This window comes from Piliocolobus tephrosceles, chromosome 13, assembly GCF_002776525.5.
Source record: "Piliocolobus tephrosceles isolate RC106 chromosome 13, ASM277652v3, whole genome shotgun sequence".
In the NCBI taxonomy this organism is placed as follows: domain Eukaryota; kingdom Metazoa; phylum Chordata; class Mammalia; order Primates; family Cercopithecidae; genus Piliocolobus; species Piliocolobus tephrosceles.
In genome coordinates, this window is record NC_045446.1 from 65026367 (window position 1) to 65054186 (window position 27820).

The following is a 27820-nucleotide window of genomic DNA, read 5'->3' on the forward strand; positions in this document are numbered from 1 at the left end:
CATGATGGGCATCTCAGGAAAAGTTCTAACCTGATATTTTTCTCAACCCCTTAGTTGTAGTTGGGAGGACTTGTTATTTACATATGCCTTCTTACTCATGCCTGAAAGTCCCACTCCTTTATTAGGCAGAGACATTTTTGCTTGCATGGGGGCCAGCATCCTTACAGCCCCAAGAGAAACTCATTGTCTCCCCCAGGTGGAAGCTATTATTAATTCAGAAGTGTGAGCAACTCAAGGAAAAATAGGCCAGTCCAGATCCACCTTAAGGATCCCACTTCTTTTCCTAACCAGAGACAATATCCCCTAAAGCCAAAGCTAGGAAGGGGCTAGAAGCCATTATTAATAACCTGAAAATGCAGGGCCTCCTCAAACCCTGTAGCAGCCCCTGCAACACCCCAATATTAGGAGTGCAAAAATCCAGTGGAGAATGGAGACTAGATCAGATCCTCCACATCATTAATAAGGCCATAGTTCCAACTCATCCAGTGGTCCTTAATCCCTATACTTTGCTAACCCAAATATCTGAGGGAACTAAATGGTTCATAGTCCTAAATCTAAAGGATGCCTTTTTCTATAGAGCGTTATATCCTGATTCTCAATACCTGTTTGCCTTCGAAGATCCCTCTGGCCAGATGTCCAGTTAACATGGACAGTGCTGCCTCAGGGATTTTGAGACAGTCCCCACTTGTTTGGACAGGCACTGTCAAAGGACCTCTCTGAATTTTCCCATCCTCAGGTCAGGGTCTTGCAATATGTAGATGACATACTGCTTTGTGCCCCAACTGAGGAAGCATCTCAGGAAGGCAGTGAAGCTCTTCTTCATTTCTTAGCCAACAGAGGATATAAGGTTTCAAAATCTAAGGTCAACCTTTGCCAAACCTCAGTGAAGTACTGGGTGTAGTGTTGTCTGAAGGGACCAGAGCATTAGGGTAAGAAAGGATTAAGCCAATATCCTCCTTCCCCCTCCCTAAAACCTTGAAGCAACTAAGAGGATTTGGGGACATTACAGGATTCTGCAAACTCATCTTGGTATGGTGAGGTAGTTTACCCCATATATCACCTCATAAAAGAAACTCAAGGCTAGGCACGGTGGCTCACGCCTGTAATCCCAACACTTTGGGAGGCCGAGGTGGGTGGATCATGAAGTCAAGAGATCAAGACCATTCTGGCCAACGTGGTGAAACCCTGTCTCTACTAAAAATACAAAAATTAGCTGGGCATGGTGGTGCATGCCGGTATTCCCAGCTACCCGGGAGGCTGAGGCAGGAGAATCACATGAACCCAGGAGGTAGAGGTTGCAGTGAGCCGAGATCACACCACTGCGCTCCAGCCTGGGTGACAGAGCAAGACTCCATCTCAAAAAAAAGAAACTCAAGTGGCTAAAACTCATTTCCTAACCTGAGAACCTGAAGCTCAAAAGGCCTTTAATCAGTTGAAACAAGCCTTACTTAGGGTCCTTCGCATAGGGAGGGTCTTCAATCTTTATGTATCAGAAAGGAAGACAATGGCCCTGGGAGTTTTAACTCAAGCCCAAGGACCAGCTCAACAGCCAGTGGGCTCCCTAAGTAAGGAACTTGATTTGGTGGCTAAAGAATGGCCATCATGCCTCTGAGCCATTGCCACAGTGGCCCTACTGGTACCAGAGGCCACTAAATTAACCCTGGGAAATGGCTTAACTGTTTATAACCCACATAATGTAGCAGGATTGCTGTCCTCTATGGGATGCCCTTGGCTAACAGAAAGCTGACTCCTTAAATATCAGGCTCTGATATTAGAAGGGTCTACAATCCAATTAAAAACTTGCTCTTGCCTAAACTCAGCCACTTTCCTCCCCAAGGAAACTGGGGAACCTGAACATGACTGTGAACAAGTTGTGGTACAGACCTATGCAGCCAGGGAAGCTCTCAGGGAAACTCCCCTAGAAAATCTAGACTGGACCCTCTTCACAAATGGAAGTTCCTTTGTGAAGCAAGGAGTCTGTAAGGTGGTATATGCAATGTACACTATGAATGACATTGAAAGTGCACCCCTCTCCCCAGGCACAAGCATTCAACTAGCTGAACTGACAGCTCTTACAAGAACACTTGAATGAAGCAAGGGAAAGGTAGCTAACATTTACACAGACTCCAAGTATGCTCTCTTAGTTCTTTACGCTCATGCTGCCATTTGGGAGGAAAGACACTTTCTTACTACTAAAGTAAGAAATAAAATAGCTATAAAATAGCATCAGGAAATTAACAAGTTATTATCCTCGGTTTTCCTTCCATGAGAGGTAGCAGTGATGCATTGTAAGGGACATCAGAAGGGAGCAGATGAAGTAGCCTAAGGAAACAAGTTAGCTGATCAGGCAGCCAAGTCAGCAGCAAGTCAGCCTCAGGGCCTCAATGCACTTGAAGCCCCTCTAATCTGGGAAAGCTCCATAAGAGAAATTAAGCCTCAGTAATCCCCTGCAGAAGCAGAATGGGCCACTTCTCAAGGGTATACTTTTCAGCTCTCAGGATGGCTACAGTCAGAGGATGGCAAACTCCACTTGCCAGCCTCCCGCCAGTGTAAAGTCCTTAAGATCCTTCACCAGGCTTTTCACTTGGGAAAGGATAAAACTTATCGTGTGCCCAGAGATTTTTCAGGAGATAACTTATTAAAAACGGTCAAGCAGCTTGTTAGTGCTTGTGAAGTCTGTCTTAAAAATAATCCCCTTGGTCGGGCACGGTGGCTCACACCTGTAATCCCAGCACTTTGGTGGGTGGATCACTTGACGTCAGGAGTTCAAGACCAGCCTGGCCAACACTGCAAAACCTCAACTCTACTAAAAATACAAAAAAGTTAACCGGGTGTAGTGGTGCACGCCTATAATCCCAGTTACTTGGGAGGCTGAGGCATGAGAATTGCTTGAACTCAGGAGGTGGAGGTTGCAGTGAGCTGAGATCGCACCACTGCACTCCAGCCAGAGCAACAAAGTGAAACTGTGTTTCAAAATTATAATAATCCCCTTAACAGGCATCTCCTTCCTCCTCAAACCCAAAGGATGGGACGCCATCCAGGGAAGGATTGGCAGACTTCACCCACATGCCAAACAAGAAGGACATCCAATACCTCCTGGTATGGGTAGATACTTTCACTAACTGGATAGAAGCATTTCCATGCTGTACAGAAAAAGCCTCCGAGGTAACAAAAGTGTTAATGAAATAACTCCCCATTTTAGTCTACCTAAGTACCTTCAAGGTGACAATGGCCCCTTGCTTAAGACAGCTGTCACACAAGGGGTCTCAAAGGCACTAGGCATACAGTATCATCTCCACTGTGCTTGGAGACCCTAGTCCTCAGGAAAGGTAGAGAAGACAAACAATATTATCAAAAGACATCTCAGAAAACTGTCCCAAGAAACTCATCTTCCTTGGGTCACTCTTCTTCCCATGGCTTTACTGTGGGTAAGAAACACCCCTTCAAAGTTAAGTCTGACCCTGTTTGAAATGCTGTATTAACAACCTTTCCTTACAAATGATTTTCTGGTAGACCAAGAGACCTCGAAATTGGTTAAGCATTTAACCTCCCTAGCTTACTTCCAATAGGAATTAACACAACTAGCAGAAGCCCAACCCCCCAAAATAGGACCATCATTATTTAACCCAGGAGATGTGGTATTAAAGACTCTGCCCTCTGTCTCCCTACCTAAGCCCAAGTTAGGAGGGGCCCTACACTGTTCTTTCAACCCCTCAGCGAAAAATGTTACAGGAATCACCTCCTGGATGCATCACTCAAGTCAAAGCCTGGAACCTGAGATAGCAACCCCAGGGAGCCCAGAGGAATGTGCTGGATATCAATGTGAAGAAATAGGAGATCTTAAGCTGAAAATCATAAAAGATAAGTAAATGAGTAAGGGCTATTCATCCTACTCAGTCCTACCTTATCAGATACTTTCAGTTATTTCTACTTTACCTCTCAAGATTCACTGTCAGATACTAGAACTTTTTGACGCATACTTGTGGGAAGATTTTGATTATCCATGAGATTACACTTGTAACTTCATAGACTCCCAAAGGGAAATTCTATATCTTGGTAAGTAAAATTTTAGATGAAAATTATCTACTACACCACCCTTGTGGAAATTGTTACACTTTCTCTGCTATTTGCAGTAGGACTATATACTGTGGCACCTGCAATGTAGAATTCTGTATGGAAAATTCTAATTTCTGTAATATTTTGCCTAATTATAATCTTTATAACAGGATTAATAATTACAGGAAAGATTTAGTCAAGGTTAACACTAAAGTTATTCTAGCCACCCAATAATGTGTTCCTCCCAATCACATCACAAGTCATAAAAGATAGCCCAGGCCTAAAATTATCTTCTAATGACAAGTCAAGGGGAAATATATTTTTTTTTCAAAGAAAAATGTTGCTTTTGTATTACGCTTCTGGTAAAGTACAGCGACATCTGATGGAGGCAACTAGTAGTACAACCCATCAAAATGGCTATCAGGTATTAAACCCTACTGTCATGGTTGTAACCTACAGTACCCCCACTAATAATGGGATTCTTAATATTCATATTCAAACCCTATATTCTAAACCTTCTTGTAAAATGTATCTCTTCTTGCCTAAAAGCTATTAAACTCCAAATGGTGCTGCAGATGGAACCACACATGGACATGCCTTTCTTCCAAGAACCCTTAGATCAACTCCAGAAGGAGCCTTTGCTGCTTTTACCCACACGATGCCCATCTTTAGCAGGAAGTAGCCAGAAAGAGTTGTCCTCCAATACCCTTAACAGCTGTTAGCATTTCCACTCCTCAGGGGGTAAATATGATACGGGAGGTAGAAAGAAATTATTTAGGCAGATCGTGAGGGTAAAAGAGTCCTCAGTAGAGCTTCCCTTTTAACAAAAGGCAGTACAAGAAATTATTTTTTTCCAACCAGGCATGGTGGTTTATGCCTGTAATCCCAGCACTTTGGGAGGCTGAGGCAGGCAGATCACTTGAGGTCAGGACTTTGAGACCAGCCTGGGCCAACATGGTGAAACCCTATCTTTACTAAAAACACAAAAATTAGCTAGGTGTGTTGGGGCACACCTGTAATTCCAGCTACTCAGGGGGCTGAGGCAGGAGAATCACTTGAACCCAGGAGGTGGAGGTTGCAGCAAGCCAAGATTGTGCCACTGCATTCCATCCTGGGTGACAAAGCATGACTCTGTCTAAAAAAAAAAAAAAAAAAAAAAGATTTTTTTCTCCAACAAAGAGAAGCCTGAAAAATCAAGCTGCAAACATAGATAAGAGAGCTGGAATCTTGGATAGGGCAATGTCAGCAGTTGTGCCAATAGAAAAGGGCGACCTGTGGGCCAGGCATGTCCAACATAGAGGCTCCATCTTCCCTTTTTTTTGTTGTTACAACATGTACAGTAAAGGAATGGGCAATGTATCACAGGCCAGGCAGAGGACCCATCTGCACAATAAAAGATTTGGGTAGGGGTGACCAGCTTTTCATACCCTATGCAAATGGCACAGCTATTCCTAACCAGTTTTTAGTGTCCTATGCAAATGGCACACCTGGTCTAATCAATCTTTTGCACCCTATGTAAATCAGAAACTGCCTTCTCACCAGGCACCTATAAAAACCCCTGCATTCCACTGCAGATCCAGCAACTTATTTCTCCAGGACCCCTCTCTCTAGCAGAGAGCTATTCTCTTTCTTTCACCTATTAAACTTTCACTCTTAAACTCACTCTTTGTGTGTCCATATCCTTTATTTCCTCGGCCATGAGACAATGCACCTCACGTATCACCCTAGACAACAAGGCTGCTTCAATACCAGAATCTCTGGGACACAGCTAAGGTAGTGTTAAGAGGGAATTTTATAGCATTAAATACCCACATCAAAAAGTTAGAGAGATCTCAAATTAACAACCTAATATCACAACTAGAGAAACTAAAGAGACAAGAGGAAACCAACCCCAAAGCAAGCAAAAGACAAGAAATAACCAAAATCACAGCTGAACTGAAGAAAATTTAGATGCAAAAAACTATTCAGAAGATCCACAGCCTGGATATGGTGGCTCATGCCTGTAATCCCAGCAATTTGGGAGGCTGAGGTGGGATGGTTTCTTGAGCTCAGGAGTTTGAGACCAGCCTGGGCAACACAGTGAGACCTTGTCTCTAGAAAAGATCAAAAAATTAGCTGAGTATGATGATGTGCACCTATAGTTCCAGCTACTTGGGAGGCTGAGGTGGGAGGATTGCTTGAGTCTGGGAGGTTGCACTCCAGCCTGGGTGACAGAGTGAGACCCTGTCTCAAAGAAAAGAAAAAAGATCAACAAATACAGGAGTTGCTTTTTTGAAAAAGTTAATAAGATAGAGACTGCTAGTTAGATTAATAAAGAAAAAAGAGAGAAGATACAAAGAAAAACAATTAGATATGACAAAGGGGATGTTACCACTGACCCCACAGAATTACAAAAAAAAAAAATCAGAGACTACTACGAATATATGAGGTATAAAACCTAGAAGAAATAGATAAATTCATGGACACATACAACCACCCAAGACTGAACCAGGAAGAAACTGAATCCCTGAATAGACCAACAACAAGTTCTGAAACTGAATCAGTAACAAAACGCCTGCCAACCAATAAAAAGCCCAGGATGAGACAGAGTCATAGCCCAACTCTACCAGGTGTATAAAGAACAGGTACCATTCCTACTGAAACTATTCCAAAAATTGACGAGGAAGGACTCCTCCCTAATTCTTTCTTTGAGGCCAGCATCATCCTGATACCAAAACCCACCAGAAACACAATAACAACAAAAAATCTTCAGGCCAATATCCTTGATGAACATAGATACAAAAATCCTCAAAAAAATACTGGCAAATCAAATCTAGCAGCACATCAAAAAGCTTAACCACCATGATCATGTAGGCTTTATTCCTGGGATGCAAGGTTGGTTCAACATAGGCAAATCAATAAATGTGATTTATCACATAAACAGAAAAACAAAAACCACATGATCATCTTAATAGATGCAGAAAAGGCTTTTGATAAAATTTAACATCATTCATGTTTCAAACTGTCAACAAACTAGGCATTTAATGAATAAACCTCAAAATAATAAGAGCTGTCTATGAGAAACCCATTGCCAACATCATGCTGAATGAGCAAAAGCTGGAAGCATTCCCCTTGAGAACTGGAAAAAGACAGGATGCCTACTCTCACCACTCCTGTTCAATATAGTACTGCAAGTCCTAGCCAGAGCAATCAGACAGGAGAAAGAAATGAGAGGCCTCAACATAGGAAGAGAAGAAGTCAGACTATCTCTGCAGACAATGTGATTCTATACCTAGGAAACCCCACAGTCTCTGCGCTAAAGCTCCTAGATCTGATAAACAACTTCAGCAAAGTTTCAGGATACAAAATCAATGTACAAAAATCAATAGCATTTTTATACACCAACAACCTCCAAGCTGAAAGCCAAATCAAGAACACAATCCTGTCCACAATAGCCACAAAAAAAATAACATACCTAGGAATACAGCTACCAGGAAGGTGAAAGATCTCTACAACAAGAGTTACAAAACACGGCTTAAAAAAATATCAGAAATGACACCAAAAAAATGGAAAAACATTGCATGCTCAGGATAGGAGGAATCAATACTGTTAAAATGGCCATACTGCCCAAAGCAATTTATAGATTCAATGCTATTCCTATCAAACTACCAATGCCATTCTTCACCAAATTAGAAAAAAAGTATTTTAAAATTCATATAGAACCTTTAAAAAAAAGCCTGAATAGCCAAGGAAGTCCTAAGCAAAAAGAACAGAGTTGGAGGCATTATGTTACCCAACTTAAAACTATACTTCAAGGCTACAGTAACCAAAACAGCATGGTACTGGTACAAGAGCAGACACATAGACCAATGGAACAGGTTATAGAGGCCAGAAATAATGTCATACACCTACAATCATCTGATCTTTGACAAAGTTGATGAAAACAGACAACAGGAAAAGATTCCCTATTCAATCAATGATGCTGAGATAACTGGCCAGCCATATGCAGAAGACTGAAACTGAGCCCCTTGCTTACACCATCTACAAAAACAAACTCAAGATGCATTAAAGACTTACATGTAAAACCCAAAATTATAAAAACTCTGGAAGATAGCTTAGGAAATACACTACTGGGCAAAGAGTCCATGACAAAGATGCCAAAAGCAAATGTGACAGAAACAATAATTAACAAATGAGACCCAATTAAACTAAAGGGCTTCTGCAGAGCAAAGGAAACTATCAACAGAGCAAACAGATAAAGTACAGAATTGGAGAAAATATTTTCAAACAATGCATCCGACAAAGGTCTATGGCCAGAATCTATAAGGTACTTAAATTTATAAGCAAAAAACAACCCCATTAAAAAGTAGCCAGAGGACATGAACAGATACTTTTCAAAAGAAGACATACATCCTGCCAACAAGCATATGAAAAAATGCTCAACATCACCAATCATTAGAGAAATGCAAACCAAAACTATAATGAGATATTAATATCATGTATGCCACTCAGAATGACTATTATGAAAATGTCAAGAAAACAACAGATGCTGGCAAAGTTGTGGAGACAAGGGAAGACTTATACACTGCTGGTGGATATATAAATTAGTTCAGCCATTATGGAAAGCAGTTTTGCAACTTCTGAAAGAACTTAAAAACAGAATTACTATTCGATCCAGCAATACCATTATTGGGTATATACCCAAAGGGATATAAATCAATCTACTACAAAGATATATGCGCATGTATGTTCACCGCAGCACTGTTCACAATAACAAAGACATAGAGTCAACCTAAATGCCAATCAATGATAGACTGGATGAAGAAAATGTACATATTTTGGTGTGGTACATATACACCATGGAATACTATGTAGCCATAAAAAAAGAATGAAATCATGTCCTTTGCAGAAAGGTGGATGAGCTGGAGACCATTATCCTAAGCAAATTAACACAGGAATAGAAAACCAAGTGCTGAATGTTCTCACTTATAAGTGGGCGCTAAACATCAAGTACATATTAACACAAAGAAAAGAAAAACAGGCACCACGATCTACTTGAGGGTGGAGGGTGGGTAAAGGGTGGGTGAGGACTGAAGAACTACTTGTCCAGTACTATTCCTGTTCTTACCTGGGTGATGAGATAATCTGTACATCAAACCCCCATGACATGCAATTTACCTATATAATAAACTTGTACATGTACCCCATGTTAGTCCGTTCTCACATTGCTATAAGAACTGCCTGAGACTGAGTAATTTATAAATAGAATAGGTTTAATTGACTCATAGTTCTACATGGCTGAGGAGGCCTCAGGAAACTTACAATCATGGCAGAAAGTGAGGGTGCCATGATTCTCTCACTCTTCACAAGGTGGCAGGCGAGAGAACAAATGAAGAAGAAACTTGCCAAACACTTATAAAACCATCAGATCTAATGAGAACTCACTATCATGAGAACAAATGGGGGGAACTGCCACCCATGATCCAATGACTTCCCACTAGGTGGGGATTACGGGGATTACAATTCAAGATGAGATTTGAGTGGGGACACAGCCAAACCATATCAGCCCTTGAACCCAAAATAAAATAAAAGATTTAAAAAGTTAAGATTTTTCTCTTAAAAATGTCGTCTATAATAGGTAAAGTTAACATAGGTAATAATAAAAGAAGATACTAAAACTGTCCAGGGATATGAAATACCAATTCATAGAAGTAGAAAACCAAATAGCTAAGTAAATGCAGCATGCTTAACATTAACAGCAGATAGAAAAGTGCACAGTAAAACAAATATCAGTAACTAAAGAGGGTGGAGCAAGATGGCAGAACAGAAGCCTACACCATTTGTGCCCCCTGTCCCCTAAACACCAAATTTTAACAACTATCTACACATAGAATAGCACTATCACAAGAACAAAAAATCAGGTGAGCAATCACAGTAACTGGTTTTAACTTCACATCACTGAAAGAGGTATTGAGGAGGGCAGGAGAGACAGTCTTAAATCACCAATACCACCCCTCCTCCATCCCCTGACAGGAGCCATGTGGTGCAGAGACAGAATCTGTGCATTTTGGGGATGGAGACCACAGCAACTGAGGGACCTTACATTGAACTCTGTGCTGCCCTGTCACAGCAGAGAATAAAGCCATGCTGGGCTCAGCTAGACACATCAACGAGACAGAAAGTTAACAAGGATATCCAGGAATTGAACTCAACTCTGCACCAAGCGGACCTAATAGACATCTACAGAACTCTCCACCCCAAATCAACAGAATATACATTCTTCTCAGCACCACATCACACTTATTCCAAAATTGACCACATAATTGGAAGTAAAGCACTCCTCAGCAAATGTAAAAGAACAGAAATTATAACAAACTCTCTCTCAGACCACAGTGCAATCAAACTAGAACTCAGGACTAAGAAACTCAATCAAAACCACTCAATGGAAACTGAACAACCTGCTCCTGAATGACTACTCGGTACATAACGAAATGAAGGCAGAAATAAAGATGTTCTTTGAAACCAATGAGAACAAAGATACAACATACCAGAATCTCTGGGACACATTTAAAGCAATGTGTAGAGGGAAATTTATAGCACTAAATGCCCACAAGAGAAAGCTGGAAAGATCTAAAATTGACACCCTAACATCACAATTAAAAGAACTAGAGAAGCAAGAGCAAACACATTCAAAAGCTAGCAGAAGGCAAGAAATAACTAAGATCAGAGCAGAACTGAAGGAGATAGAGACACAAAAAACCCTCCAAAAAATCAATGAATCCAGGAGCTGGTTTTTTGAAAAGATCAACAAAATTGACAGACCGCTAGCAAGACTAATAAAGAAGAAAAGACAGAAGAATCAAATATATGCGATAAAAAATGATAAAGGGGATATCACCACTGACCCCACAGAAATACAAACTACCATCAGGGAATACTATAAACACCTCTACGCAAATAAACTAGAAAACCTAGAAGAAATGGATAATTTCCTATACACTTACACTCTCCCAAGATTAAACCAGGAAGAAGTTGAATCCCTGAATAGACCAATAGCAGGCTCTGAAATCGAGGCAATAACTAATAGCCTACCAACCAAAAAAAAAGTCCAGGACCAGACGGATTCACAGCCGAATTCTACCAGAGGTACAAGGAAGAGCTGGTACCATTCCTTCTGAAACTATTCCAATCAACAGAAAAAGAGGGAATCCTCCCTAACTCATTTTATGAGGCCAACATCATCCTGATACCAAAACCTGGCAGAGACACAACAAAAAAAAGAGAATTTTAGACCAATATCCCTCAAGAACATCGATGCAAAAATCCCCAATAAAATACTGGCAAACCAAATCCAGCAGCACATCAAAAAGCTTATCCACCATGATCAAGTGAGCTTCATCCCTGGGATGCAAGGCTGGTTCAACATATGCAAATCAATAAATGTAATCCAGCATATAAACAGAACCAAAGACAAAACCACGTAATTATCTCAATAGATGCAGAAAAGGCCTTTGACAAAATTCAACAGCCCTTCATGCTAAAAACTCTCAATAAATTCGGTATTGATGGAACGTATCCCAAAATAATAAGAGCTATTTATGACAAATGCACAGCCAATATCATACTGAATGGGAAAAAACTGGAAGCATTCCCTTTGAAAACTGGCACAAGACAGGGATGCCCTCTCTCACCACTCCTATTCAACATAGTGTTGGAAGTTCTGGCCACGGCAATCAGGCAGGATAAAGAAATAAAGGGTATTCACTTAGGAAAAGAGGAAGTCAAATTGTCCCTGTTTGCAGATGACATGATTGTATATTAGAAAACCCCATTGTCTCAGCCCAAAATCTCCTTAAGCTGATAAGCAACTTCAGCAAAGTATCAGGATACAAAATTAATGTGCAAAAATCACAAGCATTCTTATACACCAGTAACAGACAAACAGAGAGCCAAATCATGAATGAACTCCCATTCACAATTGCTTCAAAGAGAATAAAATATCTAGGAATCCAACTTACAAGGGACGTAAAGGACCTCTTCAAGGAGAACTACAAACCACTACTCAGTGAAATAAAAGAGGACACAAACAAATGGAAGAACATACCATGCTCATGGATAGGAAGAATCAATATCGTGAAAATGGCCATACTGCCCAAGGTAATTTATAGATTCAATGCCATCCCCATCAAGCTACCAATGAGTTTCTTCATAGAATTGGAAAAAACTGCTTTAAAGTTCATATGGAACCAAAAAAGAGCCCACATTGCCAAGACAATCCTAAGTCAAAAGAACAAAGCTAGAGGCATCACGCTACCCGACTTCAAACTATACTACAAGGCTACAGTAACCAAAACAGCATGATACTGGTACCAAAACAGAGATATAGACCAATGGAACAGAACAGAGTCCTCAGAAATAATACCACACATCTACAGCCATCTGATCTTTGACAAACCTGAGAGAAACAAGAAATGGGGAAAGGAGTCCCTGTTTAATAAATGGTGCTGGGAAAATTGGCTAGCCATAAGCAGAAAGCTGAAACTGGATCCTTCCCTTATGCCTTATATGAAAATTAATTCAAGATGGATTAGAGACTTAAATGTTAGACCTAATACCATAAAAACCCTAGAAGAAAACCTAGGTAATACAATTCAGGACATAGGCATGGGTAAGGACTTCATGTCTAAAACACCAACGGCAATGGCAACAAAAGCCAAAATTGACAAATGGGATCTAATTAAACTAAAGAGCTTCTGCACAGCAAAAGAAACTACCATCAGAGTGAACAGGCAACTTACAGAATGGGAGAAAATTTTTGCGATCTACTCATCTGACAAAGGGCTAATATTCAGAACCTACAAAGAACTCAAACAAATTTACAAGAAAAACAAACAACCCCATCAAAAAGTGGGCAAAGGATATGAACAGACCCTTCTCAAAAGAAGACATTCATACAGCCAACAGACACATGAAAAAAATGCTCATCATCACTGGCCATCAGAGAAATGCAAATCAAACCCACAATGAGATACCATCTCACACCAGTTAGAATGGCAATCATTAAAAAGTCAGGAAACAACAGGTGCTGGAGAGGATGTAGAGAAACAGGAACACTTTTACACTGTTGGTGGGATTGTAAACTCGTTCAACCATTGTGGAAAACAGTATGGCGATTCCTCAAGGATCTAGAACTAGAAATACCATATGACCCAGCCATCGCATTACTGGATATATACCCAAAAGATTATAAATCATGCTGCTATAAAGACACATGCACACGTATGTTTATTGTAGCACTATTCACAATAGCAAAGACTTGGAATCAACCCAAATGTCCATCAGTGACAGACTGGATTAAGAAAATGTGGCACATATACACCATGGAATACTATGCAGCCATAAAAAAGGATGAGTTCGTGTCCTTTGTAGGGACATGGGTGCCGCTGGAAACCATCATTCTCAGCAAACTTTCGCAAGAACAGAAAACCAAACACCGCATGTTCTCACTCATAGGTGGGAATTGAACAATGAGATCACTTGGACATGGGAAGGGGAACATCACACACTGGGGTCTATTATGGGGAGGGGGAAGCGGGGAGGGATGGCATTGGGAGTTATAACTGATGTAAATGACGAGTTGATGGGTGCAGCACACCAACATGGCATAGTATACATATGTAACAAACCTACACATTGTGCACATGTACCCTAGAACTTAAAGTATAATTTAAAAAAAAAATTTTTAAATAAAACATTTAAAAAAAGCACAAATCTAATGGCCTTAAAGAGGAGGTAGAACATGATAGGGATAGAAAGTTTATTCAAAGGGATAATATCAGAGAACTTCCCAAACCTAGAGAAAGATACCAACATTCAAGCATAAGAAGGTTATAGAACACCAAGTAGATTTAAGCCTAAGAAGCCTACTTCAAGGCATTTAATAATCAAATTCCCAAAGGTCACGGATCCTAAAAGCAGCAAGAGATAAGAAACAACATACAATGGAGCACCAATACATCTGGCAGGAGACTTTTCAGTGGAAACCTTATAGGCCAGGAGAGAGTGGCATGACATATTTAAACTGCTGGAAAGAAACACACACACACACACACACACACACAAACTTTCACCGCAGAATAGTAGATCCAGGGAAAATATTCTTTAAGCGTGAAGGAGAAATAAAAACCTTTCCAGACAAACAAAAGCTGAGGGATTTCATTAACACAAGATCTGTCCTACAAGAAATGCAAAAGGAAGTTCTTCAGTCTCAAAAAAAGGATGTTAATGAGCAAGAAGAAATCATCTAAAGGTCCAAAACTCACTGGTAATACTAAGCACACAGAAAAACACAAAATAGCATAACTCTGTAGTGGTCATGTGTAAACTTCTCTTGACTTAAGTAGAAAGGCTAAATGATGAACCAATAAAAAGTAATAATTACAACAACTTTCCAAGACACAGACAGTATAATAAGACATAAATAGAAACAATAAAAAGTTAGTAAGTTGGGGGACAAAGTTAAAGTGTTGAGTTTTTGTTAGTTTTCTTTTGGCATGTTTGTGCAATCAGTGTTAAGTTGTCATCAGTTTAAAATAATGGGTTATAAGATAGTATTGGCAAGCCTTATGGCAACCTCAAATCAAAAAAATATACAACGGATACACAAAAAATAAAAAGCAAGAAATTAAAACATATTACCAGAGAAAATCACCTTCACTAAAAGGAAGACAGGAAGGAAAGAAGGAAGAGAAGACCACAAAACAAGAAAACACAACAAAATGGCAGGAATAAGTCCCTGCTTAATAATAACAGCAAATGTAAATAACTAAACTCTCCAGTAAAGACAAAGTAGCTAAATGTATGTAAAAACAAGACCCAGTAATTTGCTGCCTACAAGAAACACACTTCATCTAAAAAGATACACATAGACTAAAAATAAAGGGATGGAAAAAGATATTCAAAGCGAATGGAAACCAAAAAGGGGAAGGAATAGCTATACTTATATCAGACAAAATAGATTTCAAGACAAAAACTATAAGAAGAGACAAAGAAGATAATTATATAATGATAAAGGGGTCAATTCAGCAAGAAGATATAGTGATTACAAATATATATGCACCCAACACTGAAGCACCCAGATATATAAAGCAAGTATTATTGGAGATAGAATCCAATACAGTAATAGCTGGAGACTTCAACACCCCATTTTCGGCATTGGACAGATCTCCCAGACAGAAAATCAACAAAGAAACATTGGACTTAATCTGCATGGTAGAAAAAATGGACTTAATAGACATTTACAGAACATTTCATCCAATAGCTTCAGAATACACATTTTTATCCTTAGCACGAAGATCATTTTCAAGTATAGACCATATGTTAGGTCACAAAACAAGTCTTAAAACATTTTTTAAAAAATCTTGAAATAATATCAAACATCTTCTCTGAACATAATGGAATAAAATTAGAAATCAATGACAAGAGGAATTTTGGAAACTATACAAACACACAGAAATTAAACAATATGCTACTAAATGACCAGTGGGTCAATGAAGAAATTAAGATGGAAATTTTAAAACTTTCTTAAAACAAATGATAATGGATACAACATACCAAAACATATAGGATACAGCAAAAACAGTACCAATAGGAAAATTTGTAGCTCCAAGTGCCTACATAAAAAACTAGAAAAACTTCAAATAAATAACCTAATGACGCATCTTAAAGAACTAGAGAAGCAAGAGCAAACCAAACCCAAAAGTAGTAGAACAAAAGAGATAATAAAGATCCGAGCACAAATAAATGAATTTGAAATGAAGCAAACATTACACAAGACCAATGAAACAAAAAGTTGGTTTGAAATCAAGCAAACATTACACAAGACCAATGAAACAAAAAGTTGGTGTTTTGAAAAGATAAACAAAACTCAGAAACCTTTAGTTAGACTAAAAAAAAAAAAAAGAGAAGACCCAAATAAATAAAATCAGAGATGGAAAAGGAGATATTACAGCTGTTACTGCAGAAATTCAGAGGATCATAAGTGGCTACTATGAGCAGCTATATGCCAATAAATTGGAAAATCTAGAATAAATGGATAAATTCTAGACACATACAACCTGCCAAGATTGAGCCATGAGGAAATTCAAAACCTAAACAGACCAATAACAAGTAATGTGATTGAAGCCATAATAAAAAGTCTCCCAGTAAAGAAAAGCCTGAGACATCATGGCTTCACTGCTGAATTCTACCAAACATTTAAACAACTAATACCAATCCTATTCAAACTGCTCAGAAAGATAAAGGAGGAGGGAATACTTCCAAACTCATTCTATGAGGCCAGCATTACCCTGATACCAAAACCAGAGAACGACACATTAAAAAAAAATAATAATACTGACCAGCCTGGCCACCATGGTGAAAATTCATCTCTACTAAAAATACAAAAAATTAACCAGGCATGGTGGCAGGCACCTGTAATCCCAGATACTCAGCAGGCTGAGGCAGGAGAATCTCTTGAACCCAGGAGGCGGAGGTTGCAGTGAGCCAAGAAAGCGCCACTGCACTCCAGCCTGGGCAACAAAAGCAAAACTCCGTCTCAAAAAAATCAATAAAATAAATAAATAAATATAATAATAATAATAATAATAATACAGGCCAATATATCTGATGAATATTGATGCAAAAATCCTCAACAAAATACTAGCAAAACAAATTCAGCAGTACATTAAGAAGATCATTCATTGGCCAGGCGCAGTGACTCGTGCCTGTAATCCCAGCACTTGGGGAGGCCAAGGTGGGCAGATCACCTGAGGTTGGGAGTTCGAGACCAGCCTGATCAACATGGAGAAAACCCGTGTCTACTAAAAATACAAAATTAGCCAGGCATGGTGGTGCATGCCTGTAATCCCAGCTACTCAGGAGGCTGAGGCAGGAGAATCACTTGAACCCGGGAGGTAGAGGTTGCAGTGAGCCAAGATCATGTCATTGCACTCCAGCCTTGGCAACAAGAGTGAAACTCCATCTCAAGAAAAAAAAAAAAAATCATTCATTATGGCCAAGTGGGATTTATCCCAGGGATGCAAGCATGTTTCAACACACACAAATCAATCAATGTGATACATCACATCAACAGAATGAAGGACTAAAACCATATGATCATTTCAATTGATGCTGAAAAAACATTTGATATAGTTCAACATCCCTTTATAATAAAAGCCCTCAAAAAACTAGGTGTAGAAGAACCACACCTGAACATATTAAAAGCCATATATGACAGACACATAGTTAGTATGGTACTAAATGGGGAAAAACTGAAAGCCTTTCCTCTTATATCTGGAACATGACAAGGATGCCCACTTTTACTACCATTATTCAACTGATTAATGGAAGTCTTAGCTAGACCAATCAAACAAGAGAAAGAAAGAAAGGGGATCCAAACTGGAAGGGAGGAAGTTGATTTATCCTTGTTTGCAGATGATATGATCTTATATTGGAAAAACCTAAAGACTCCACCAAAACATGATTAGAACTGATAAGCAAATTCAGTAGTTTCAGGACTTGAAGTCAACATACAAAATTGGTAGCATTTCTATATGCCAACAGTGAACAATCTGACAAAGAAATAAAAAAGGAATCCCATTTACAACAATAAAAGTAAATACCTAGGAATTAACCAAAAGAAGTAAAAGATCTCTACAATAAAAACTATAAAACACCAATGAAAGAAATTGAAGAGGCACATAAAAATGGAAAGATATTCCATGTTCATGGATTGGAGGAATCAATATTGTTAAAATGTCCATAGTACTGAAAGTATTCTAGAGATTCCATACAATCCCTATCAAAATACCAATGACATTCTTCACAGAAATAGAAAAAAACTATCTTAAAATTTGTATGGAACCACAAAAGACCCAGAATAGCCAAATCTATCCTGAGCAAAAAGAACAAAACTAGAGGAATCACATTACCTGACTTCAAATTAAACTATAAAGCTATAGTAACCAAAACACTATGCTACTGGCATAAAAATGGACACATAGACCAATGACACAGAATAGAGAACCTAGAAATAAACCCACACACCTACAGTTAACCCATTTTCGACAAAGATGCCAAGAACATATACGGGGAAAAAGACAGTCTCTTCAATAAATGGTTCTGGGATAACAAGATATCCATATGCAGAAGAATTAAACTTGACTCCATCTCTTGCCTTTTATTTGAATTAAATATAAGACCTCAAACTGTGAAACACCTACAAGAAAACATTGAGGAAACTTTCCAGGACACTGGTCTGGGCAAAATTTTCTTGAGTAGTAATATCCCACAAGCAGAGGCAACCAAAGCAAAAATAGACAAATGGGATCACATCAAGTTAAAAAGCTTCTGTACAACAAAGGAAACAATCAACAAAGAGACAACCCACAGAATGACAGAAAACATTTGCAAACTACCCATCTGACAAGGGATTAATAATCAGAATATATAAGGAGTTCAAACATCTCCACAGGGAAAAATCTAATAATCTGACTAAAAAATGGGCAAAATATCTGAATAAACATTTTTCAAAAGAAGTCATTCAAATAGAAAACAGGCATATCAAGAGGTACTTAACAACACTGACCATCAGAGAAACACAAATCAAAACTACAATGAGATATCATCTTACCCTAGTTAAAACCGTTTGGCTGTTATCTAAAAGTCAGGCAATAACAAAAGCTGGTGAGGATGTGGAGAAAAGGGAACCTTCGTACACTGTTGCTGGGAATGTAAATCAGCACAACCACTATGAAGAACAGTTTGGAGGTTCCTCAAAAAACTAAAACTAGAGCTACCATATGATCCAGCAATCCCAATGCTGAGTATATACCCAAAAGAAAGGAAATCGGTATATCAGAGAGATATCTGCACTCTTATGTTTGTTGCAGCAGTGTTCACAATAGCCAAGATTTGGAAGCAACCTACATATCCGTCAACAGATGAATGGATAAAGAAAATATGGTACATATATACAATGGAGTACTATTCAGCCATTAAAAAGAACGAGATTCTATCATTTGCACGAACATGGATGGAACTGGAGGCCCTTAGGTTAAGTGAAATAAGCCAGGCACAGAAGGACAAATATTGCATATTCTCACTTATTTGTGGGATCTGAAAATCAAAACAATTGGACTCATGGACACAGAGAGTAGAAAGATGGTTACCAGAGGCTGCAAAGGATAGTGGGAGCCTGGGGGAGAGGTGGGGATGGCTAATCGATACAAAAAAAATAGAAAGAATGAATAAGACCTAGTATTTGGTAGCACAAAAGGGGGGCTATAGTCAATAATACTTTAATTTAATTATACATTTAAAAATACCTAAAAGAGTTTATTACATGCCTGTACCAAAATATCTCATGTGCCCCATAGATATAGACACCTACTATGTACCCACAAAATTATAAACTAAAAAGTTTTTAAAGATAAATATCACTTTACACCTACCAGAATAATGAAATTTAGAAAAATTATAAAGTAAGATAATACCAAATATTGATAAGGACATAGGAAGACAAGAACCCTTATGTACTACTTGTGTGAGTGTACACTGAAACAACTATTTTGAAGAACAATCAGGTGGTAATTTTTAAAACTACATATATATATATGCTCTCTCATCCATCAATCCCACTTCTGGGTAAATATGTCAGGAAAACCCTGGCACAGTGGTATATGCAAAAGATGTTCATAAGGTTGTTCATTGTACCACTATTTGTAGTAAGAGAGTTATAAGCAACCTAAGTGTTCATCGGTAATGGAAGAGATCTGTGAAATGTGTTTAGAGCATATACTGTAGAATACTAAGCATTAGTTAAAAGTCAATAACTAGGCCGGGAGCAGTGGCTCACGCCTGTAATCCTAACACTTTGGGAGGCTGAGGTGGGCAGATCATGAGGTCAGGAGATGGAGACCATCCTAGCTAATACGGTGAAACCCCGTCTCTACTGAAAATAAAAAAAATTAGCCGGGCATGGTGGCGGGCGCCTGTAGTCCCAGCTACTCAGGAAGCTGAGGCAGCAGAATGGCATAAACCCGGGAGGCAGAGCTTGCAGTGAGTGGAGATCGCCGCTGCACTCCAGCCTGGGCAAAAGAGCAAGACTCCATCTCAAAAAAAAAAAAAAAAAAAAAAAAAAAGCCAATAATTAGATGGACATACAGCAAGAAGGAAAAGTCTTAAAAATAATGTTGACCAAAAAAATAAAGTAACAGGAAGAGCTCAAGACCATGTTACCATTATGTAAATTATAAACATATTACACACAAAATAATACATATTTTACAAAGATAAATACATATATCCAGGAAAATATATCCAAGATAAGAGTAGACATTTATATGAAAATAGGAAATGGGAATAGGAATTAAGGACGAAAGAAAAAAAATAAGAGGGCAAGAAGAACTTTGAAGAGATTAAAAATTATACTATATTAGGACCTGAGTTGTATTGTAAACAGAAGTCTCTGCTCCTAAGTTATACATATGTACACATGATAAAGAACCCAAGAATGAGGTTCAATCTTTCAGTCTAAAGAATCATTGATATATAATTTAAAAAATTAAAACCAATCTGAATTATTGTTAGAGTTTATTACATTATGGGAAGTGATGGGAGTAGGGTGGCTTTATAGATAGATGCATATTAACATTTTCTTATTAAAAAAAAAGACGTGTATTTGGTTGATTCTAGGTGTTGATAGACAAAAATGAGTTTTAAAATGTGAATTAAAAGTTTTAGGGTAATAGCCAGGTGCAGTGGTCCCAGCTACTTGGGAGGCTGAGGCAGGAGGATCACTTGAGCCCCAGAGTTCAACAATACAGTTTGAGCACGGTCGTGTCACTGCACTTCAGCCTGGGGTGATAGGGTAAAACCCTGTCTCTAAACAGAAAAAAAAAAAGCTTTAAGGTAACCATTAGAGATCTAGACATGAGATTTCTTTCTTTAAACGATTAGTGAAAAGATTGGAATTGAAAGAAAACTTAGTGCTCACAAGAAGAAAAAGCATAGGTAAACAGAAAACACACTAATAGTAGAAATAAGGTGAAATATATCAATAATCACCATGTGAGTTAAATTCTTCTATGAAAAAAGACTCATTAAGACTCGTATTAGGAAAAATATGCAGTACTATATTGTTTAAACAAAACAGAGGCCCAAGTCAAAACCAAAATTATTTATCTACCTGGGATATTTTACAATGATTAAAATACATAATCTACCAAGATAAAAGTCACAAACCTAATAACAGAGAACCAAACCAACTTCATAGTAAAAAAAATGCCAGAAATGCAAGGAGATACTGACAAATCTACAATAGTGGGGATAGACTTTAATATACCTATTTCCAAAGTTAACAAACAAAGTAGACAGAAAATTATTTTAGGGAGAATCTGAATAACATAATTGTGCCTTTTATTAAGTTGTTATTATTATTATTTTTAGAGACAGGGTCTCACTCTGCTGCCCAGGCTGGAGAGCAGTAGTGTGATCATAGCTCACCACAGGCTCAAGGGATCCTCCTGCCTCAGCCCCCAGTAGCTAGGACTACAGGTACATGCCATCACACCCAGCTAATTTTTAATTTTTTATAGAGATAGGGTCTCACTCTGTCATCCAGGTCAGAGAGCAGTGGCGTGATCATAGCTCACTGCAGCCTCAAGGGATCCTCCTGTCTCAGCCCCTAGTAGCTAGGACTACAGGCACATGCCATCACACCCAGCTAATTTTTAATTTTTTATAGAGATAGGGTCTTGCTCTGTCATCAAGGCCAGAGGGCAGTGGCGTGATCATAGCTCACTGCAGCCTCAAACTCCTGGCCTCAAACAATTCTCCAGCCTTGGCCTCCCAAAATAACTGTCACTGTGCCTGGTCAGTTATTAATATTTTTAACTTGGAAATTCATCTTTCTTTATTCTGCTTTGGAATGCTGGAGCTGAGGCTCTCAAAACCATATTTCTGCTTTGACCACTGGTTTCCTGTTAGACTCTGACAATATGGGTGGTGCTAAAGGGAGACTGCAAAGCTGGAAGAGGAAAAAGGGGCTTATCTCTTCCTATCCGCTTCCCATGGGTTTCTGACTGCTTGTGATTCCTGTGAATGCCACTGGAATAATGTGGTTTTTGGTTTGTTTTGTTTTTGCTGTAGTCTAGCAAGTCTTTCCTCAGCAGTAGCTGAATCTAGTTTGCAATTTTTCCAGCTTTTATAAACTAGCTTCACTGTGACTCCTCCATAGGTCCAGCACCAGCTGGCCAGTATCCTCTTCTCAGCTACACAAAGCCCATCACAGCTCAGAGACACCAAGAGCCAAGCAGCACCTCTTACCCAGAGGTCTAAATTTCAGGTGTCAGGAGCGCCTCTTCCAACCTTCTAAAGTTGCATAATTTCAACCTCATTCTACAAAGAAAACTCCAGGCTCAGGTGGTCTCATGGTGAATTCTTCCAAACTTTAAGGAGAAAATAATAATAGTATATAAACTTTCCTAGGAAATGGAAAAAAATGAACATTTCCAAACACATTTTATCAGGCAAGCATAACCTTGACTATAAATCCTAACAAGAATACTGTAACAAAAGAAATCAATACACCAACACATCTCCCAAACATAGATGCAAAAATCCTTGACAAAGAATCCGCAAATTCAATTCGTGACATTCACCGTGACCAAGTGAGACTTTCAGAATAAACTCTCAGAAGTGTATTTCCACTATGAGCTAGAATTTCTGGAACAAGGGGTGTCACTCACCTGTCCGGTCAACATCCTTTTTCATGGGCAGTACAGTATAATCCAGTTGCTCATCTGAGTCCTCAAGCATCCTTGGCTTAGACTGCAGCATGAATTGGGGCTCTTTCTGGGGACTTCCCCTGCCTCCATTCCAGTCCACTGACCCGTCAGAGAGCTGAACTTGCTGTAGGTATGGGATCCGGATAATCCTGTTTTCATCCAGGCTTAACTTCTTCAGTCTTCAATTAAGGAAAGTGAATATAGAATCATAGCAATAATGATACCTCAGGATTGTTTACCAGGCCACTTTAGGGAAAAAACATGGAATCAGGCTCGGATACTTATTCCTCTTGTGTGGCATTGAGCCAGTGACTTACTGTCTCTGGGATTCAATATCCCTGTCTCTGAAATGGGGATAGTATTTATTAACCTTTCAGGGCTCTTGTGAAGATTAAATGAGGCAATATGTAAATGGCCTGGCACAAAGTAGTATTCAGTAAATGGTAGTTGAATTCAAAGTAAATTTTCCAGGGAAGTAAAGCTTAACAATGTAAATGCCACTATTTTATTTACTTCAGTTGGAACTCAGGAATTAAATTTGTCTTTCTGATTCTCATTATTTTAAAAAATGTTCCTGTCTCTACTGTCAGGGTCTGGATCCTATCCTGGGTAAAATCTCCTCCTGTTTTCCTTTCTCTTTGCTGCTTCTAATTCAGTCATGTGATCAGAAATGTCCTCATTGATGGCCATTTTTATGGAGGAGCCAAAGCTCAGAGGGGAGAAATGACTTACCCATGGCCACAGAGTAGAGATAAATTGTGGAGCTAGGGTTTAAACCCAAGCCTTTTGGCTTCTAGAACAGCACTCAGAGTGTGAGCAAGCCAGGGGATTAGAGGAGGCCCAAGCAGAGAAAGGCTTATGGCTTTACCTCCTGAGCCCAGCCAGGCTGGCAAAGCAACTGGGGTTGGAGAGTCTGTTGTCATCCAGCATCAGTGTCTCCAGCGCTGGGAACCTCAGGATGTACCTCTTGCTTGTCAGCGATGTTACAGATGCCTCCCTGTGAGTTCAAAGATCTTGGGTAATGAGCAAGGTCGAGGGACAAACTCCACCATTCCCAGGAAGCCATGGCGGACAGGGAATCAATTAGGAGGCCTAACCGGCTTAGGAACTGTTCTAGTGCCCGAAAGAGGTCCCCACAGGGATGCACAGAAAGTATAATTCCTTCCCCACCTTCTCCTTTCCCAAACACTATTATACATACAATATCGTCTTCTGTATGGAGAAAGGTTACATACATCATTGAGACCAGGTTAGGGCAGGGTGGGGGATTGTATAGGTAGTGCTTATAGAAAATGCCAGGGTGAAAGAGGTATGACCAAGCTGGAGGGAGCATTCTGCTGGAGATCACTGCACAATTTTGACTCAGGAAGACTCCTTGTTATGCTGTGTCACCTAGTAGACTGGTAACTATGGGAGCACCAGGAGACAATGCTCTTGTTATAGACCATAGCTTTGCCAACCAGTAGGGTAAAGAAGGGTGGATTGAGGGCACCATCCCTGGCTGTAGTGAGGTTCTCTTCTCAAGTGGCTTCATAAAATGAACACACAAGTAAGGAGTGGAGAAGTTTCTTCTTAAACTCAAACTCTCTGAAGATTCCCAGAAATACCTAAGAATGAGATTTAGGGGGGTGATGCCCTGAATTACAGGGGTGGGCAGGAAGTGGTGGCATTTTAAGTACTGCCATTAATGTGACCTCATTTGTGTCCTCCAGGTAGATGAGACCTACGTAACTCTCTTCCACACAGGCAGATGATACAAATGACATTTTCATTCTTCCCTCCATACTGTATGCCACCCATACACCAAAATAGTACACATAGGCACAAATGCATACAGTATACACATATATAAGCCACAAACACACACACAACTAGAGGAAGGGAAACAAACATTTCTTTAGCACCTACTGCATTTCTGGCATTGTGCAATGTGCTTTGTATGTGTTATCCAAGGATAGGTATTATATACCTCCTTTACAGATTAAGAAAATGAAGCTCAGAGCAACTTGCCTGGTCTCATAGCTAGAAAGTGGGACAACTCAAACTAGAACCTGGGTCTGCCTGACTCCAAATCCCATGCCCTTTCCACTGCCAAATCACACCTCTCACATTCACATCTACTAGCCCCATGCGGATTAAAGGATGGGGAAGTGGAAGGGGGAGCTGATGTCTGAGCTAGAGAGAGCTTAACAGAGGTTGGCAGTGAGTTCAAAAGCTAGGACAGTAATGTATACCTGAAGTCTGGGATATTTCACAGGTGAATTTAGAAAGGGTATATTCTAAATGAATGTATTACTAATTAATTCATTCATTCACACTCATGAATTTCTTTAACATATATTTATGTGGACAGGTACTAAGAATACAAATGAAAGAACACATCCCTCCCCTCTAGGTGCTTACAGTCTGTGGAGTAGGTGGACACACAGCCTGCAGTGAGACAAACACTATAAAAGAAGTATGTGGGGAAGGCACCTACTTAGGAAAAGCAGTGTTAAAGCAAAACCATGAGGAATGGAGAGTGAATTGTCATGCTCTTAACCAATGTGAAAGAAAGAGAACAGGGAAAAAAAAAAATCTCTTCGTGGCTGGATCTGTAACAGTATTAGAAGCTATAGGCAGCCATGTTTCCCATCATAGGGTCTAGAAAGACACAGGCAGCCCACCTGTAAAGAAAAATGTGGCAAGTCACGGAGAAGAGGAGATGTGAAAGCTGAGAGACAGAACTTCCAGGCTGCTCCACAGTCCTCAGGGCCTACGTTCAGTATGACCCTAAGGCACAGCTGTGAGATTCCCCAATGTTCTTACAATCAATTCCCCCCTGACTTTTTTTCCGTATCCTAACACTGACAGACTTCCATAGATTATGACAGTTCTGACTGGAAAAAGGGACAGGTCAGATAAACTTTCAGAAAGAGACCTGGCAACAGTGTGGGGAACAGGCTTGAAGTCCAAAGACCAGAGACACTTAACAGAGAAGGCAGGAAGCCTTTATAGTTCATAATATTTCAAGGTCACGGATGTGCCCTTTCCTCTTTCTGGAAGGACCAACTTTCATACACTGAATTTTTAATCTCTATCTGAGAGCTATTACAGAACAGTGCACAGCACCACTGTTGATTTATAATTGATTGGCCAATCTTTATTTTACTCCAGTGAAATATGAAACAGCTAAGAAATAAGCCTTTAAAAAATTCCTCTCAAGCTCCATAATGCAGAAGTTGGCTCTGTCTTGTCTCTTGTGACAAGTTACACCACTTTGTCTTTTTAAAGTTCCACCCTAATTATAGCATGGGAAAGTTTCATTTTTTGTGTCTAAAATAGACATCTTAAAATAGAGGGGCAGCCATTAGATGGGTGAGAAGACAGATGCCTACCTTCAGAGGAAAGCAGCAGGCTTTCCCACCGAGCCCCTCCTGTTGCAGTTTTGGAAGAAAAGCTCTCTGAAGTGGCAAAGTCTGTCCATAGTGGAGAACCTGGGGTTTCCAGCTGTTCAGAGTGGTGCTATTTTTATTATCACTTCTCTTGCCAAACAGAATTAATACTACTTAAAATATGAGAGATTTAATGAAGGTTTTTCAGAAGCTAAGGGTATGTGCAGTGGCTGGATTCAGCAATGGGAATTTGTGTACCATATTAGAAGATGCATGGGAAGGGTGGCCAGGATCCCTGAGATCTGGCTCGGGTGCTGCTGCTGCTTTGCTTGCTGTGTGACTTCTGGCTGGTGTTGAGCATCTCTGGGCCTAGATCCTCTATCTATATGGTAAAAGGGGATTTCTTTTACTTTACACTATAAGACTTTGGATCAGGCTAAAAATATTGCTCAAAAGACTGAACCAAGGGCTGCAACAAATAAGATGAAACTTAGCAAGCACTTACATTAGGACAAATGTCAGATCAGCTTCTGTGTTAAGATATAGAACATCAACTGTGCAAACACCAGAATAAGGGAGACATGGTTTAACAGATTGTGTGTAAAAGGGGATTGTGATGTGGCTACTAAAAAGCTAGTACTCTTTTAGGTGGCGCTATTTGGAATATAGTGACTAAAAGAAAGGAGGTAACAATTCATCCTCTGCTCTGTGCTGGTGGTGCCTGAGAACACCAACTTGTATGGTCTGAAGCAGAAAGGGAGTAGGCCTAATGAAAGAGCCAAAGTCGCAGATTCCAGCTCAAAACAAGTAATAGTCTAAAGATAGAATGGGTCAAATATGATTCCCCTAACTCACCCAGACAAAGAAAATAGCAAGAAATGGAGACACAAATAGTTCAGAATAGATGAGGTATATGATGAATGGAAAAAGTGAACAGAAAGGAGGATGGAGAAGCAGACAGAGTCAGGCCATAAAAAGCCTTGAGAGATATGAATGGAGTTTATCTTTAGGACAGTGGGAACCTGCTAAAGGACTTCAAGCAGGGCAGTGACAGAATCACATGTGCATTTCAGAAAGATCACTCTGGCTGACAGATAGGAGGATGGGTTGGGAGGCAAGAAACTGCAGACTGGGACCAAACAGCAGGATAACAGGAATAAGCAGGTTTGAGAAGAATTTAAAAAGTACAATTCACAGCACCTGGTGATTGAATGAATGTGTGGAATGAGGGAGGCTGAAATGCTCAGGTTTCTACTGGACAACTACATAGTAGATGGGAAGAAGTGCCAGTCAATGAGGCCAGGAAAGGAAAGAAAGGAATAGAGAGTGAGGAGGGCTTTTTGGCATGGGGATGTGTGTGAGGAGTTTGATAAGTAGGCTAAATAGGCTTATAGTTCAGAAGACTTGCGAGGAGAGGAGGCCACCAATAAAGAGTATAAAGATTAAGAAAAATAGTAGGTTGAGGGTGGATGACTGGGGAGCACCAAAGTTTAAGAGGCTGGCAGAAAAGGAACCCACAGAGCATACTCAATCTAGATAGATGAGTGGGAAGAAAATAATGGCAATGGTATTTGTCTGGAGCCC

The 27820-nt window shown here is 39.6% G+C and overlaps 1 protein-coding gene across 1 annotated transcript in view; it reads right to left on the reverse strand.

The window, feature by feature from the left end:
• XRRA1 (X-ray radiation resistance associated 1) overlaps positions 1-27820 on the reverse strand; it is an 85072-nt gene that overhangs the window by 31587 nt on the left and 25665 nt on the right. Inside the window, exons 7-8 of the mRNA XM_023209393.1 lie at positions 23731-23859; positions 22824-23041 (exon numbers count right to left, since the gene is read on the reverse strand). Coding sequence (XP_023065161.1) covers positions 22824-23041; positions 23731-23859 — 347 coding nt within the window. The remainder of the gene's footprint in view (positions 1-22823; positions 23042-23730; positions 23860-27820) is intronic.